This window comes from Tinamus guttatus, unplaced genomic scaffold (genome assembly GCF_059628265.1).
Source record: "Tinamus guttatus ecotype Peru unplaced genomic scaffold, ASM5962826v1 Tinamus_guttatus_pri_ptg000408l, whole genome shotgun sequence".
In the NCBI taxonomy this organism is placed as follows: domain Eukaryota; kingdom Metazoa; phylum Chordata; class Aves; order Tinamiformes; family Tinamidae; genus Tinamus; species Tinamus guttatus.
Window position 1 is genome coordinate 874,924 of NW_028288942.1, and position 14,258 is coordinate 889,181.

General features: G+C 39.4%; 1 protein-coding gene across 2 annotated transcripts in view; it reads left to right on the plus strand.

The window, feature by feature from the left end:
• The window catches only part of RIMKLB (ribosomal modification protein rimK like family member B), a 42,812-nt gene extending 28,947 nt beyond the window's left edge, over positions 1-13,865 (plus strand). For both annotated transcript variants that reach the window (XM_088531337.1, XM_010227671.2), the window contains 4 exons: positions 7,516-7,746; positions 9,459-9,545; positions 11,578-11,781; positions 12,654-13,865. In XM_088531337.1, the coding sequence (XP_088387463.1) occupies positions 7,516-7,746; positions 9,459-9,545; positions 11,578-11,781; positions 12,654-13,117 (986 nt within the window). In that variant the 3' untranslated portion in view covers positions 13,118-13,865. The remainder of the gene's footprint in view (positions 1-7,515; positions 7,747-9,458; positions 9,546-11,577; positions 11,782-12,653) is intronic.
• The last annotated feature ends 393 nt before the right edge of the window (positions 13,866-14,258 follow it).

Consider the following 14,258-nt stretch of genomic DNA (forward strand, 5'->3'; position numbering starts at 1 on the left):
TCCTCCTCTTCACTGTCGCTAGAAGCAGGAGATGCAGAGGGGACAGGAGCTGTGGTTCCTGATGGATTTTGATGCTAAGGCGGCAGAAGGTATTGGAGGACATCCCACACCTCCCCATCTGTTTTCTTTTCCCCTTCTTCAGATTCCTGTTTCCCTTTTTCTCCTCTCTTTTGTTACGAAGATTCCTCTAAATGTTGACCGTAACCATATTGACGCACATTCTTTCTCGATGAGACCCCTTCTCAGTATCACAGAGATACAGGCACAAAACCTGACAAAGACCAGGATTGTTATCCTATAGGGGGCCATCTAAATCCCTCTGGTAACTTATATTCTGGTCAAACAAAATAACAATTTTATCATTAATTCCTTGGTTATTTCTGGGGGAATGCACAGGTCATCCCAAACCCTCAAAAGTCTCCCAAAGGGACTATATGGGGATAAATTGAGGTCGTCATTCCTTTTCCCAGCATCCTCTTCTTTTGGCTTCCCTTTGCTGCCCTCTCTGGGTGTCCATGTCGGGCTCGCCACGCCTTTTGTTCCCCACTGTCCCATAGTACTCACCAGTGAGATTTCAATGGTCCTTTCCGTCAGACCTGGTCCTTTCCATCAGACTTAGCACTACCCAGAAGTCCTTTCCTTTGGACCTAGACCTTTCCGTTGGATTTAATAGTCCTTTCCATGAGACTACTTGAGCACCTTCCTCGTCCTACCTATGGATCCCCCTGATCCATTGCTTCTAGCGGTCCTTTCTGTTGGATCTAGTCCTTTCCGTCAGACTACTTGAGGACCCCCTTCCTGGTCCTGCCTACAGATCCCCCGATCGGCTTCTTGTCTGTCTCCGGACAGTCTCGGAAACCCAGCCAGTCATCCGGTGCCGGCCGCCGTCGAAGGGAGTTGATCACCAAAAGCTTTGGTGAGGCGCGCCGTCGACCCCGATCACCATCTACTGTTCCCAGAAGGTGGAAGGATCTTAGCTGAGCCCCCAGTTGTGCGGAAAATAAGGGGGAATCCCCTTATTGGTGAATACACAAACTTGAGCATTCCGCTCACTTGGTTTGGATTTAAAACCTAGAAGGTAAGGTGGAAAGGGAAATAATATGAACTTAAAACACCCAGCATGAAACTATTGTAAAAGTCAGTTTCTGTGTACACTAGAGCCAAAAAGAGCTTAGCTATGCTAGATATCAAAGTGTATACAAGATACTGAAGGAGCTCTTATATGCCAGCAGAATTTTGGTAAAAACTGAGACAGCTTATTAACTTGAACATGAAACTGTTGTTGTCAGGTGGTAGGAATCGTCTCCTGTGCAACTCCAAGGGGGAACTTGTTTGGTGTTAAGAAGCGCACAAATTTTTCAGAATTTTCTTTTTTTTCAATGTTGGAGTTTAAATAAAACTGCATTTAAAGTGCTAACCTCACTTTATATGCCCAAATTTATGGTCATACAAATGGCTTCGCTTGCAGTCATTTTGAAAGATAGATGTGTAAATTTAAAGGAATATATTATAGAAGCCTTGGTTCTTTGGATGTATATAATTGTATTTTGTTAATATATTCTGCTTTTGTTAATTGTTCCTAAATTCTGCCACTGTCTTGGCAGAATGTGTGTTGAAAGAAGGCTGATTTTTCAAAATATCTCAGAGATTTAGTTGCTTTTGAGGTTGATGTGACAATATAATCTTGAATTTAGTACTCTGCTACCACTGGTAACCTGCAGTTAGAGATGAAGTTTTGATATTTCCCTTTTGCTCTTCGGTCTTGTTTTTGTATGGCAATTAAGATAAAACACATTAAATTCTCTGCAAGTAAACTGTTAGAGATTATTAAACATTTCAGAAGTTTAGTATTAGTATTTAGTAGTACCACAGTATCTTGTGGTTGACAGATACTGGGAGATGAATGAATCAGAAATCATAATACACTATAGCCATGGTGTTTTGAGAATGTGGGTGAAGCTAGGTCTGTAGGAAAAGCCAGGGTTTTTTGTTAGAACAGATTAATTAAAAAAAAAAAAAACAGTACTCATTTTTTTCAGAATATGAGAAAGAGTTTGTGTACTGGAAGGCTAGTCTGTTTTTCCCAGTTGGTTAAGTTGATTTTGAAGTAACCTTCTTGCTGAATGACTGTTCATTTGGGAAGCATTAGAAACTCCATGGATGGATGGATAAATAACTTGGTATAATGAAGCTGAGAGAGCTGGAGGCTTTCAGGATAGCATACAGATCTCCGAGGAGAAAAAATAGATATTTTTAAGGGGGGAGAAGGAGGAGGAAGGAAGTTCTCAGTCCCTGTTAGCTCCTGCTTGAAACATGATGGCAGCTAGTGTATGTGTATTTAGTTACTTTGAAAATTTGACTCAAATTTCATTTTTAGAACACTCTATGGCATAATAACCATGCATTATTCCTTCTCTGTGCTACTGGTTAGAAATATATTCCACATATTGGATTTGTTTGAATACTGAAAATAAAACACTTTTTCCTGCTTCCTTTTACTTGCATATTTTAGAGCATCTGGCCTTTATTGATAGTCTTACCAAATACAGAGGTAAACACTGAAGTTTAATTTACATCAAGTTAATGAAGTTTAATTTAAGCTTAAATCATGTTGCATTTGGGCACCTTGTAGCCACTTAGCTCCAAGATAAATTTTGTAAGATACATATATTTGGAGGCCAGTTCAAAAGAAAAAGGCTTAATGACTGGAATGTCTTAATTGTGAGATTCATAGCAGTGTGCAGAATAAAGAAATTCTATAGGCCCACCTTTTGTGTGCCCTTCCAGTTCTTTTGATCCATTTGGTCAAAAACATGGTATGATCCATTGGAACTTCCATGGGTGTCTTTATTTGTATGCATATATTTTTTAAACAAGGCATTTTTTATCAGTTGGCTTTGGGGCACAGAATCAAAGACTTGACAGTTTTGATCATGGAAATTTCTTTTATAGATGCTCTTTTTTAAGAACATAAAACTACAAGTAAATGTAGTGTTTTTCCTTGAAGTTTCTCCTTTGTTTTGTTATATTAATGTGTTTTGGATTTCTTCTGTAAGCCTTAGCTTTTCCTTAGCTTTTTCTTTAGCCTAAGCTAAGAAGCACTTAGCTTAGGGCATCTCCAACTGCACTAGTCTTCTCATCTATCACAGTCTATACAGTGTACCAGTTGATGATTTGAATTGCATATAAAGGGAGGTTTGATATCAGTACTTTTAAGTTATATAAAAGTCTGGCCCATGTTCTTGTGCTTGTGTATTAATTATTTTAAACATTTAGCTTTGTGTAATACCGTTTTATTAAAGAGCTTGACTGTGGTTTGCATGTTCAGTTGCTTGAAGACTTAAATAGGAGTGTTAGATATTTTATGGTCTTTGTGAGTCAGTTTGCCTTAGTGAGTCGTTTTCCACAATTGCAACTTCAGTCAAGTTATGTGATATTACTATGAACATTTTGTTTAAAATGTGGATTTGATGAGAAGTGTAAAACCTCTGTAATTATTTGATGTCCCTAACAAATCTTAAGGATTTTAGACCTCATCTCCTAAAAAATTATTCTTTCTGTAAGATGTGTTTTTAGTTGAAACAGTAGCATGCATAACCTAAAACATGGTAAATGAGAGATTGCTTTGCAGTAGCCATTGATCTACTAATGAAGTTATTCTTGTAGAGATTACAAAGGAGATGTGTATACTACAAGACTGGATAGAATAGGTTTTAGAAATATTTAACAATTTAAAGTGCTGTTTAGGTGTGACTTTAAATATTCAGAAACTGAGCACAATTTCTTGAAATCCTGATCCCTTTTTAGCCATTCATAATGCTGTAAGTGCCAAACTGCATCATAGAGAGTCTAAAGCACAGGCAAGAAGGGCAGGTGGATTGTGCCCTTCATCATCATCACTGCTTGCAGCTTGTAGTAGGAGCAAGCCTTCAGTTTAAGGCTGCAAGTACTTGGGCTGTGGCTGTGATGGACTTGCAGAAGTATGTTTGCTTTACAGGTCCTACAGGTTATTACTGTAATTGCCTGTAACTGTGCACTTAGCTTGTCCCAGTCAGGTAGTGAGATCCATCGTTATAAATCTCTTCATCGAGGCTTCAGGTCTAGCATTTTCTTGTATGTTTTGCTGTATACTGAGAAACCTTGATCATGATCTACAATTGTAGGGAAGAAGACAAAATGTGATGAAGAAAAGTATGTGGAAATGAAGGATGTTGGGGTAATGAAGGGGTCCAGAAGCTTTTGTGTGTTTATGTATGCACATCATAAAATAGTATGATTTTAAAGGGAGGAAACAGTCATTCACTGTATCTTGGCCTCCAAATAGGCTCTGACATGTTGGATGTTGCCATCTGGGGGACTTTCTTAGGCTACAGTGTGTCTTCTGTTCTCACTGATAACAGCTGAAAAAGTTACTGTCCAAGTTGATTTGACCCATTAGGATGTCTTTGTTAGGCGTTAATGCTGCCTCTCTTTTATATGGGCTTCCAAGGGCTCTTGTAATTTCTTTTAATCTCTTTGTGTCAAAATAAGTCTGTGTAAGGAAGACTGGCTACTTAGTATTTTAAGCTTACTTGGTATTCTTTGGAGATGACGAGCAGCAGGATCATTTGGGCCAGCTGATGATCCGTGTATTTATCTACACAGTTATTATGACCTACTTTGAGCTTTTACATGAGATAAACTTGATGCTCCTCAGCTTTATCTGAAGGATATGCTATAACCTAGCAAAATTCTATCCCAAGGGATTATGGTCTGCATTGCTAGAATTCCTTTTCCACTTTCAGGTGAATATTGCCATATTCACTGCATATCTAAAATGACTATGTAATGATAAGAGTCTGCCAGATTCCATTTTAAAGGCTTCTTTATCTTGCAGAGGGAAAACAAAGAAAGTTCGTAGTGAATGAAAGAACAGGTCGTGTGCAGGTGTCCGTTTTTTTTTTATATATATATATATACACATATGCATATATTTTCAAACCCTAGAGTTCAAACTCTAGGAGTCTGCATTCTCAGGAGGCCAAAGAATGCCCAGGTGCTTTATAGACTAAAAAGAGCTTCCCTGGGCGTTGGTATGATGAGTGTTTGTTTAGTAAAAGGCCTTAGCTTTGGAGAGATGATGAAAACTCCTTTTGGCCCTTGATGCTGGAAGAGAAAGGACTGCATAACTGCATAACCTCTCAATACTGAGTATTTGAAAGGGTTGTCTAAGTGCCTGTTACTTCTATGTCTGTGATACCGCAGGCATCCACTGGGAATGCCAGTGGATTGGCCAACTTAGTATTTGTCCAGGTACTTTTTTATGACCTGAACATCTTTTTTCTCCTTGTTAGGGCAGTTAGCTCCTTATGCACAGGCAGCCATGGGTAGAACTTGCTACTGGGACTGGCTACTTGTTCTGGAATCAGAATGGTACTATTCCTATCGAGAGAATCCATGTCCATTTTAAGAAAAGCATTGATTTTCCTCTTAACCACACTGTATTCTTTTTTTTCCCCCTCTTTGTATTCATGAATGAAATATTTGGAGAAGTTAGTTGTATGCATTAATGAATAAATATCATTTTATCACTCCATTCAACAACAATGAACATTATGCTGACTATTAACTGCTCACTCTCAGATTGAATGCTGAATACAAGCTGATTTTTCAAAATGGCAGGATCTGGCTGTCACTTTTACTGTAGCAAAGCTGCTTCTGTTTGCAGCACTGTGTAGCTGGGAAGCTGCAGCTCACTTGTATGGCACATCAGTAGTGGTGACTCAAATTATGTATTTCATTGAGTACCTCCTTGTTCACAAACTCTCTTCCATGAGAGGAAAGGAAAAAAAAATCATTCGGGGAGAATAGTATCCAGACCAGAGAAACTGTTTTGATCTGAAGCAAAAAGTCAGATTATTCTGTTGATCACACGAATGTACTTCCAGAGTCATCCCAGGGTTGCTGGTGGCCTGACTGAATTTATTCTATTGCAATAGTGAAGTCTAATCCAGATACTCAGGAGAAGTCTGGATGAAACATACACTTCTCTTCAAACTGCCATTTTTCTTTTTCAAACTCCACAATACAAAACTTCAGCATGTGGTACGACTTCATTTAAAGAAAAATATCAAAACAGAAGACTGAGACTATGAATTAGAACTAACTCTATAGTCTTGGCTCACAGCAGAGAAGAACAATGGCTACTTTGGGGCTTTGTAGAAAATGTAGTCCTTTTTAAAATGTATTGTTACACAACTTGCGTGTGGATTAGGACATATGCAATTTTGGTGACAAAAAAGTGGGTGTCAAAGGGCACACACACCTAAATAAGATATGTGTAAGAGAGAAAAATTTTGCTTGCTAAAATTTCTTGACTAACTAAAGATGATGGTAGTCTATTTCCTGATGTTCACATTCCACTCTGTTTTTTAGCAGTGTCATGCTTTTTATCTTGCTTGAGATAATTCTATAAAATGGTGTGTGTCTGTGTGTCTGAAGCATCCTTGCTTAAACACACAAGTCATGTCAGCTGCAATGCGGCAGTGCTTGGTGCTAATGAGATAAGCAGCCAGAGCACTTGTCTGTTTATGTTTGCTCATTCTCTGTACAATTATGGCAATGGAAATTGGAAAAAGCATTTGTTTGGATATGGCTATTTTGCTTTTTTAGAGAGCGCTTCTATGTCCTCATGAAGGCTGGGACACACATTTTAACTTTTATTTGGAAATTTAAGGGGTTGCCCTGTTGTATTAAAGGCAAGGGCTGAGATATGTCCTGAGTGGGAGGAAAAGAGAAAGGAAGTACAGAGAACCCCCCCGTTTCCTGATTAATTAAAAGTGAAATGCAGCTAAAAGGAAAATACATTCCTTGACGGCATATCTGCAGATCAAGTAGCTGCAAGTCTGCATTTAAAACTAAGATCTTTGGAACAGAGCTGATCAGGTAATTACTTTAGGCTCTATCTGGAGAATAATAGCTGGAATTTGAGAGGCACAGGAATCCAGATGCACTATGATCTTATCAGCCCACCTTCTTTCTCACCTTTAACGTGTTAGGCGCTGGCAGCAGTATGAACTGTTTTATTTTGCATTGCAGTTGGGAGTTTTTTGAACATGATAAGATAGGTCAGTGCGTATCAGATACTTGTCTGTTTCCATCTTCACTTGCTACACTGTCTTCTTACAGCTTTATGCCTTCCCAAACAGTCCTGTCATACTCTCCTTCTTACAGCTTAAGAATTTTCATCCCATCCCTGTTTTCTCAGAGGCATACACTGAAAGAGTGCAGGTCATGGCTAAGTAGTGCATTGGTCTTGATGCAAACCAATTTTTTCTTTTTATTCTTGCTTCTGCGTCTCGGGATGATAAGGCAAAATTTTAGTGAGAATTATGTGTTGCTTCAAGTGTTGCTGTTGAAGTCCAGTATCTCTCTTATGATCCAGGATCTCTTCTATGAGTGCTATATCTCTTTGCATGTTTACCTTCTACTGAAAACCTTGTAGTTGATTGGAATGGTTTTCCCTTCCTTCTGTAGGTCTCCGGGTGAACGGGGAGCTCATTACTGCTTACCCACAGGTGGTGGTTGTGCGTGTGCCAACGCCTTGGGTCCAGAGTGACAGCGATATCACAGTGCTTCGCCATCTAGAGAAGATGGGCTGTCGGTTGATGAATCGCCCCCAAGCCATCCTCAACTGCGTCAACAAGTTCTGGACTTTCCAAGAGCTTGCTGGTCACGGTGTGCCTCTTCCAGACACCTTTTCATATGGTAAGGTTTTGCATGGAAAGGACAGTATAGTTGCCTACGATAATTTATGCTTTTGCAATACAAAATATATAAGTCTAGTGTTAGGATAGTACCACAGTAAGTGTTGAGTATCCAGAGATAGAAAGTAAAGTGAGGACATTCAAGTTCTGTTTTTCGCTTTATTGGTTAGCTGTGATGCTTTGGGAAGAGTGCTTTAAAACGCACCTGAGCTTCCCAGGAACTACTTTTTCCTGGTACTGACACAGTTTGAATTCTTTAAATAAACCACTTTTCCAATTGCTCGAACAAACAGACAAGAACTTGGGGAACTAGATTCCCTAGAGTACTATTAAATGCAAGACTTCAGTAAAATCTGAAACTAACAAATGAATAAAAATATCTGCAGATAAATTAGTTGCTACAAAAGGATAGAAAGAATGCAGGCTCTCATGTTTAACAACTAGTAATCGTTTGCAATTTGGAGTAAAATTTCCTTCTTGAAAAGTTAATAATTAAAATTGTTTCTTGTTCATGCCTCTGAGGTGTCTGGTCTCTAACACAGTGTGAGAGGAATCATTTGTCCGTTCTGGCCTTCAACTTTATGTCTTATAATCACAATATATTAGAGAACTGAAGATACCTGTCATCCTTCCATTCCTTATTGGGGAAATACCATTTCATCCCCTTTATGTACTTACAGCTCTAGGATTTTGTCATGAGAACTTGACTGAAACATGTGTCATGGATAAAATGTTTCCATGAATTACTATGAAAATTAATTTGACAAGTAACATATGCTTTCTTTAGAAATATAGTGGCTCTAGTTCTTTGAGAAGGGAATTCTGCAGGGAAAGAGAATTAAATCTCTAATTAAATATTTTAATCTTTGTTCCCTTCCTATTTGTGAGCCGGCTTTGTCAAGAAAAACAGGATATGCTGAAACTCCATGTTACTCTAGCTTTAAAATCCATGGCAGGTAAAGGTAGATACTTGTTGGCTTTCTGACCAGTGTCATGGCTTGATTTCTGTGTTTCACTGCACATAATCTAGAGGAATCTCATTCCTTTCTCACTTGGCTTTCTCTTTCTTATTGCTCATGCTTCAAGTCCTTCATGAATTGAACTGTCCTCAGAAAACCTTTAAAACACCAATCATAATCAAGTGAATGGTGATTAAGAGCTACTTTCTTTAAGGCACTTACGAATGCATTATGACAGAGACAAAAGTACTAGTTCAGAGGGAGAATGAATTACAGGAAACTTTTAAGCCTTGAAAAGTGGGAAAGTGGAGTGACAAGATTTGCATAGTTGCAGCTTCCTCGGTTATATCTTGTCTTAGTTTTCCATGTTGCCTTCCTGGTTAGTAGTTTGGATGGTAGTAGCTCATGCTACTCTTCTGCTACCTTTGCAAAGTTAGGAGTTGATAAAAGGGATAAACTGGAATATGGTGGATGATGGTAGAACTGGGGCATTCAAATTTGGAAAATTGGAATGAACCTTTTGAGGACTTGTCAATTTGTGTCTTCCATTCCTAAAGAAGTAAGAAATAATACCCCAGAGATTACAAATACCTTCAAAGTCTGACTGTGCTCCATGATCCAATTCCTCTTCCTCTTAACTGCCAGCTTCTTCTGCAAGGAGAAGGCAAAGTAGGAGGAATATGTGGCAATTACACCCCCAGTTTGGCCACAGAAGATTGTTGGCACATAATGTTGTTGGTTTTCTTTTTGCCAGGTGGTCATGAGAATTTTGCCAAAATGATTGATGAGGCGGAAGTGCTGGAGTTTCCAATGGTGGTGAAGAACACACGGGGTCACCGAGGTGGGTGTTAAGTCAGAGGGGAGAGCAAGGTGTATATGCTTGTGAGCAGCCCTCTGGAGATTTGAAGATGCAAAGGAATAATAGTTAAGAAGGTCTTGTGTTAGGTGTTGGACTTTTCTGTGCATCTACATTCTACCAGACCACTACTTCTGGATGTTGAATAGGCACTGAGCAGTGATTTTAATAGAACTCAGAAACTCAGTTAAAGGGTCCTGCAAAAGCAGGGGAGTAGAAATTCAAAATAACAGTGCATTGGTGACTTTTGTGAGGAGAGATCTGAATTGGAGTAATGGAATGTAGCAGTGAGCCCACATGGATTTTAGGGATGTTTCTAAATAGGCGTAAGAGTGGAAAGCTCAATTTAGTAAATCTTAATTTGTTTTTTCTTTCTACTTGGCTTTAACAAACAGTATATGAGAATTTATTTAAATCAGAATCCTAACTAGAGACAAACTGGATCTCTGTTTTTTGGAAAAATCTCTGGCATTGTTGGTGACAATGCAGTAACTTCAGATTACATTTTTGTAATGCCAGTCTTGATTTCAGTGTTGAATGTAAAATACTTGATTGATTTATTTTACTGTTTGAGAGTGATATACTAAACAAAACCAGGTTTAAAATCAATTTCAGATGTTAGTTTCACAGGGGGCCATACTTGATTTAATTTGCTTTAAAACCGATTCAGTTGATGCTTTAAGCTAAAAGTGCCTTAAACCGAAGTTCCAAGAGCACATAAACAAGCACCTAAAAAGAGCATTTCTGCCTTTTTCACTGTCTCAGTCTGTTCCTACTCTGTGCTGTCTCTTCTCTTCTGCGGGTACAAGTGTCTTTGGAGCCATCTAGTAAATGGATTCAGGAACTGATCTAGACTAAATCAAATCTGGTTATTTAAACTTGGTTAATTTCCTGGTTATGTTCCTCTAGCAGGTGGGGTTTTTTTTTTGTGTGCGTTCTGCAGACCTTAAATCCTGACAAAGTAGAGCCTGGTGAAGTTTGGAGCACTTGTTGGAATTTCTCCTGGCACATTGTTTCTCTTAATTCTGTTATTGTTGCATTTTTGTTCCCTTAGTTAAGCTAACATGAAAATCAGTTCATAGGCTGCCTCTGTTAACATTACAGCATAATTTAGTGACAACTCTGCCACAGAAATTTATTGCAGATGTACTGCAAAACATAAATCTAATATGACACGTTTCTTTTCTTAAGCGTCCTTAACAAAAGGGAAAAGCAGTTGAGCTAAAGAAGAAGTGCCTTGGTGTGAGACTACAAAAGAGGTGGAAAATGGTAGAGTCTGTTTCAGAAATGCCTTTTCATTAATATTGATAAAATTGAAAATGGGCAGGAAGGAAATCTTTGGTGGTGGAGGATGAAAGTGACAGGTTTAAGGTTAAACTCAAGAAGTCCCTGGGATGTTTGCTCGCAGAAAAGTCAGTGATATCTAGAAGTTTTTTTTTTTTTTTAAGCTGAAGTGCATTCCATTCATCTATGTATGTGTTTAGCGAAATATTCAGCTGTATTTACCTCATACCAGATATTTGTAATCTCTTTGTATAGCCTCATCTAGAACTGTGAACTGCTGCAGATGTTGGGAAGAACTGCTCTCATTCATTTTTGCATAGTAAAGCAGTTTTGCAGTGGCACACTAGTAACTTAAGTGACTATGATTCCCAGTCTTGAATGAATAAACTGTGTGATTTAATTTCTGCTGCTCTTCTAGTATTTCTTTTGTTTTTTCTCATTAGGGACCTTTCAACAGGTTGAAATTACAAGTAACTTCCTATATTCAAGAGCTGTGTTTGTTTGTATTTTAATACTTACTGGCTCCTCAACAATTTCAGTACTTGAACACTGAGAAGCACTGAAACAGTGGAACACTGATCTCTACCCAGGAATGTGTATATAGGTATAAAATGCAGATGAAGTCTGTGAAAATGGGCAGCATACTGGTCAGAGTTTTTTACTTGGACTGAATCAGCAACACAAGTTGAACTGGCAGGTTCTTCCAGTCTCACAATGTTCTCTCTTCCTACAGGGAAAGCTGTGTTCCTGGCACGAGACAAGCACCATTTGGCAGACCTGAGCCATTTGATCCGTCACGATGCCCCTTATTTATTTCAAAAATATGTTAAAGAGTCACATGGCAAGGATGTTCGTGTTATCGTAGTTGGAGGCCGCGTGGTGGGCACCATGCTCCGCTGCTCAACAGATGGGAGGATGCAAAGTAACTGCTCGCTTGGTAGGAAAAATATTGTTCATGGTTTTGATCAGAACTTGTGAATGCAGTGGGACTGGAATGACAAACCCAACTGATAAAAGCTGCAGGATTTATTTTGTATTTGTTGTGTGTATCGTAGGAGGTTTGCAGAGAAAAAAAATGAGAGTGAGGGTTGAGTGAGAGGAGCACTATATAAACATGGAATGAGAAATAATCTCTGCCCCAAAGAGGGCAGACCCTACAGGATAGGCAATAGGGAGGGGAAACTGAACACAGAAATGGAGCAGATGTTATGGTAGTGGCAGTGTCACACCAATGCCATGTTAGTGTTGGTTTAATCCTCTTAGAAGGAAGACGGAAAAAGAGACTTGGGAGGTAAAGGAGAGAGTCAGTTGGCAGATGACAATGTTGAGAGAGAAAATTGTTGAAGGAATCCCTTTCAAGTAGGAGGCCTTTCTTGATTGCAGCTGCTGTGCTAGCTTCGATCTATCTTGTTCCTCCCTGCAACCTTTTTCCCCAAGACCATGTCTGGGAGGGAGAGAAAATTACTGCATGGAACAGAGCTTCTGAATAGCTTTGAGTGTAGGAGAGAGGGTTTTCTCGGGGCAGGAGGAGATAAGGAAGGTTGGGCTTGCTTGGCTGGTAACCTAACTGAAGCTGTACTGGCCGTGAGCAGGTATGGGCTAAACTGTGTTCATGCGTGGTAGAATTTTGGTTACACAAAGATACTGGCAGTCCATGTCAGTCCCTTTCTAGTCATCTGCAGTATGTTTGCAAGTTTTTGGATTGCTTTGGGGCTTCACAACCAAAAAGCACCAGCCCATAAGGAATGAGTTCACCTGTGACTAGTTCATAGACTGAGGGGTTTGGTTTTTCTTTTTACTTTTTTTCAGGTGGTGTTGGTATGATGTGCTCCCTGAGTGAACAAGGCAAACAATTGGCAGTCCAGGTGTCAAACATATTGGGCATGGACGTGTGCGGCATTGACCTGCTGATGAAGGACGATGGCTCATTCTACGTCTGCGAGGCCAATGCCAATGTAGGTTTCATTGCCTTTGACAAGGCCTGTAATCTAGATGTAGCTGGTATCATAGCGGACTACGCCGCTTCTCTGCTTGCCCCCGGTCGCTTGACGCGGCGCATGTCCTTGCTCTCCGTGGTGTCCACGGCAAGCGAGACTAGCGAGCCAGAGCTGGGCCCTCCAGCTAGTGCCGCTGTCGACAATATGAGTGCTAGCTCCAGCTCTGTCGACAGCGACCCTGAGACCACGGAGAGAGAGTTGCTCACCAAGCTCCCGGGGGCTCTATTCAACATGAACCAGCTATTAGCCAATGAGATCAAACTGCTTGTGGAGTGATGCCACATGTAAATACACGACCAACAAACTCTCTCTTGTAAATCTTTTTTTTTTTTTTTTTTTTTACTTTTTTAACCAACTTGCAATGCTGTTTATCGGAGAAGCTCAGAGAAATGGAGAAGGGGGGCTTTCAATCAAGGGAGCAAGATTAAAAGGCATGTGTTCTGTGGCTGCCCCTACTTTATTGTCTCGCATAAAATTGTTTTAATTCTTCAGCATCGGTATTTTTTTTATTGAAGATGCTCAGTTCGTAGCTTGAATGGAAAATTTATTTTGAAGCTGCTTTGGCCCACAAATACAGTGTAGTGCATGTGCATTCACAGAAAGCATTGAAGTATGATTCACACAAGAGTTTTAGAAAGCCATGTGGCAGCTGTCTAGAAAAATTGGTGAATTAAGGCACCGGTTAAGCCTCTTCTATCTCTTCAAGGCTTGATCCTGTAAGTTGTTGAGTGCCTCTTAATTTCAGAGAGAGTTCAAAGTGCTTAATCCCAGTTGTTTCAAAGTTCCTGGACAACTACTCTTCTCACTGTAGTAAGTGAGAGATGCAAGTTCAGCATCCTTTTAAAGTCATCCCTTTTCTGACTTTGTGGGAAATGGCCCCACAAATGGTAAGGCAGAGAGAAGTGTCAGCTCACTGAACTTCAGCTTTCAGTACAGTTTGTTAACTTCTGCAATCTTGGTATCAATTGGAAGCTTTGTGTATGTATTTTGTTTATAAGGCTTTTGATGGAGGAATTTTAATATTTGTGTTTTTCTCATTTCAAATCCTAACTTTGCAAGTTATGTAGGGGAATTGGTCATATTCCGTTTGTGGTGAAAGTGGCACGTTTTGACTTTTTTTTTTTTTTGCATGATTGGAGAAGATAAACAGCACTGTAATGTTTGGTGTACAAAATAATGTTTAATCCAATGTGAAAAAATTACACTAGTTTGAAACAAACGTGCATTGACTTGTATTTGTTAGTGTTTTAGTCTTTTTGAGAGAGATCTGTTATGTTAATGTTTCTTTTTTTAATACATGCTAGTCCAACACTCCCTTCTCTATGCCTGCATCTTTAACACTGGCCAAAGTGAAAACACTGCAGACTGTTTGGTAACAAATCACTGACTTAAGCCTGTATTTTTTTGTTTGTTTGTT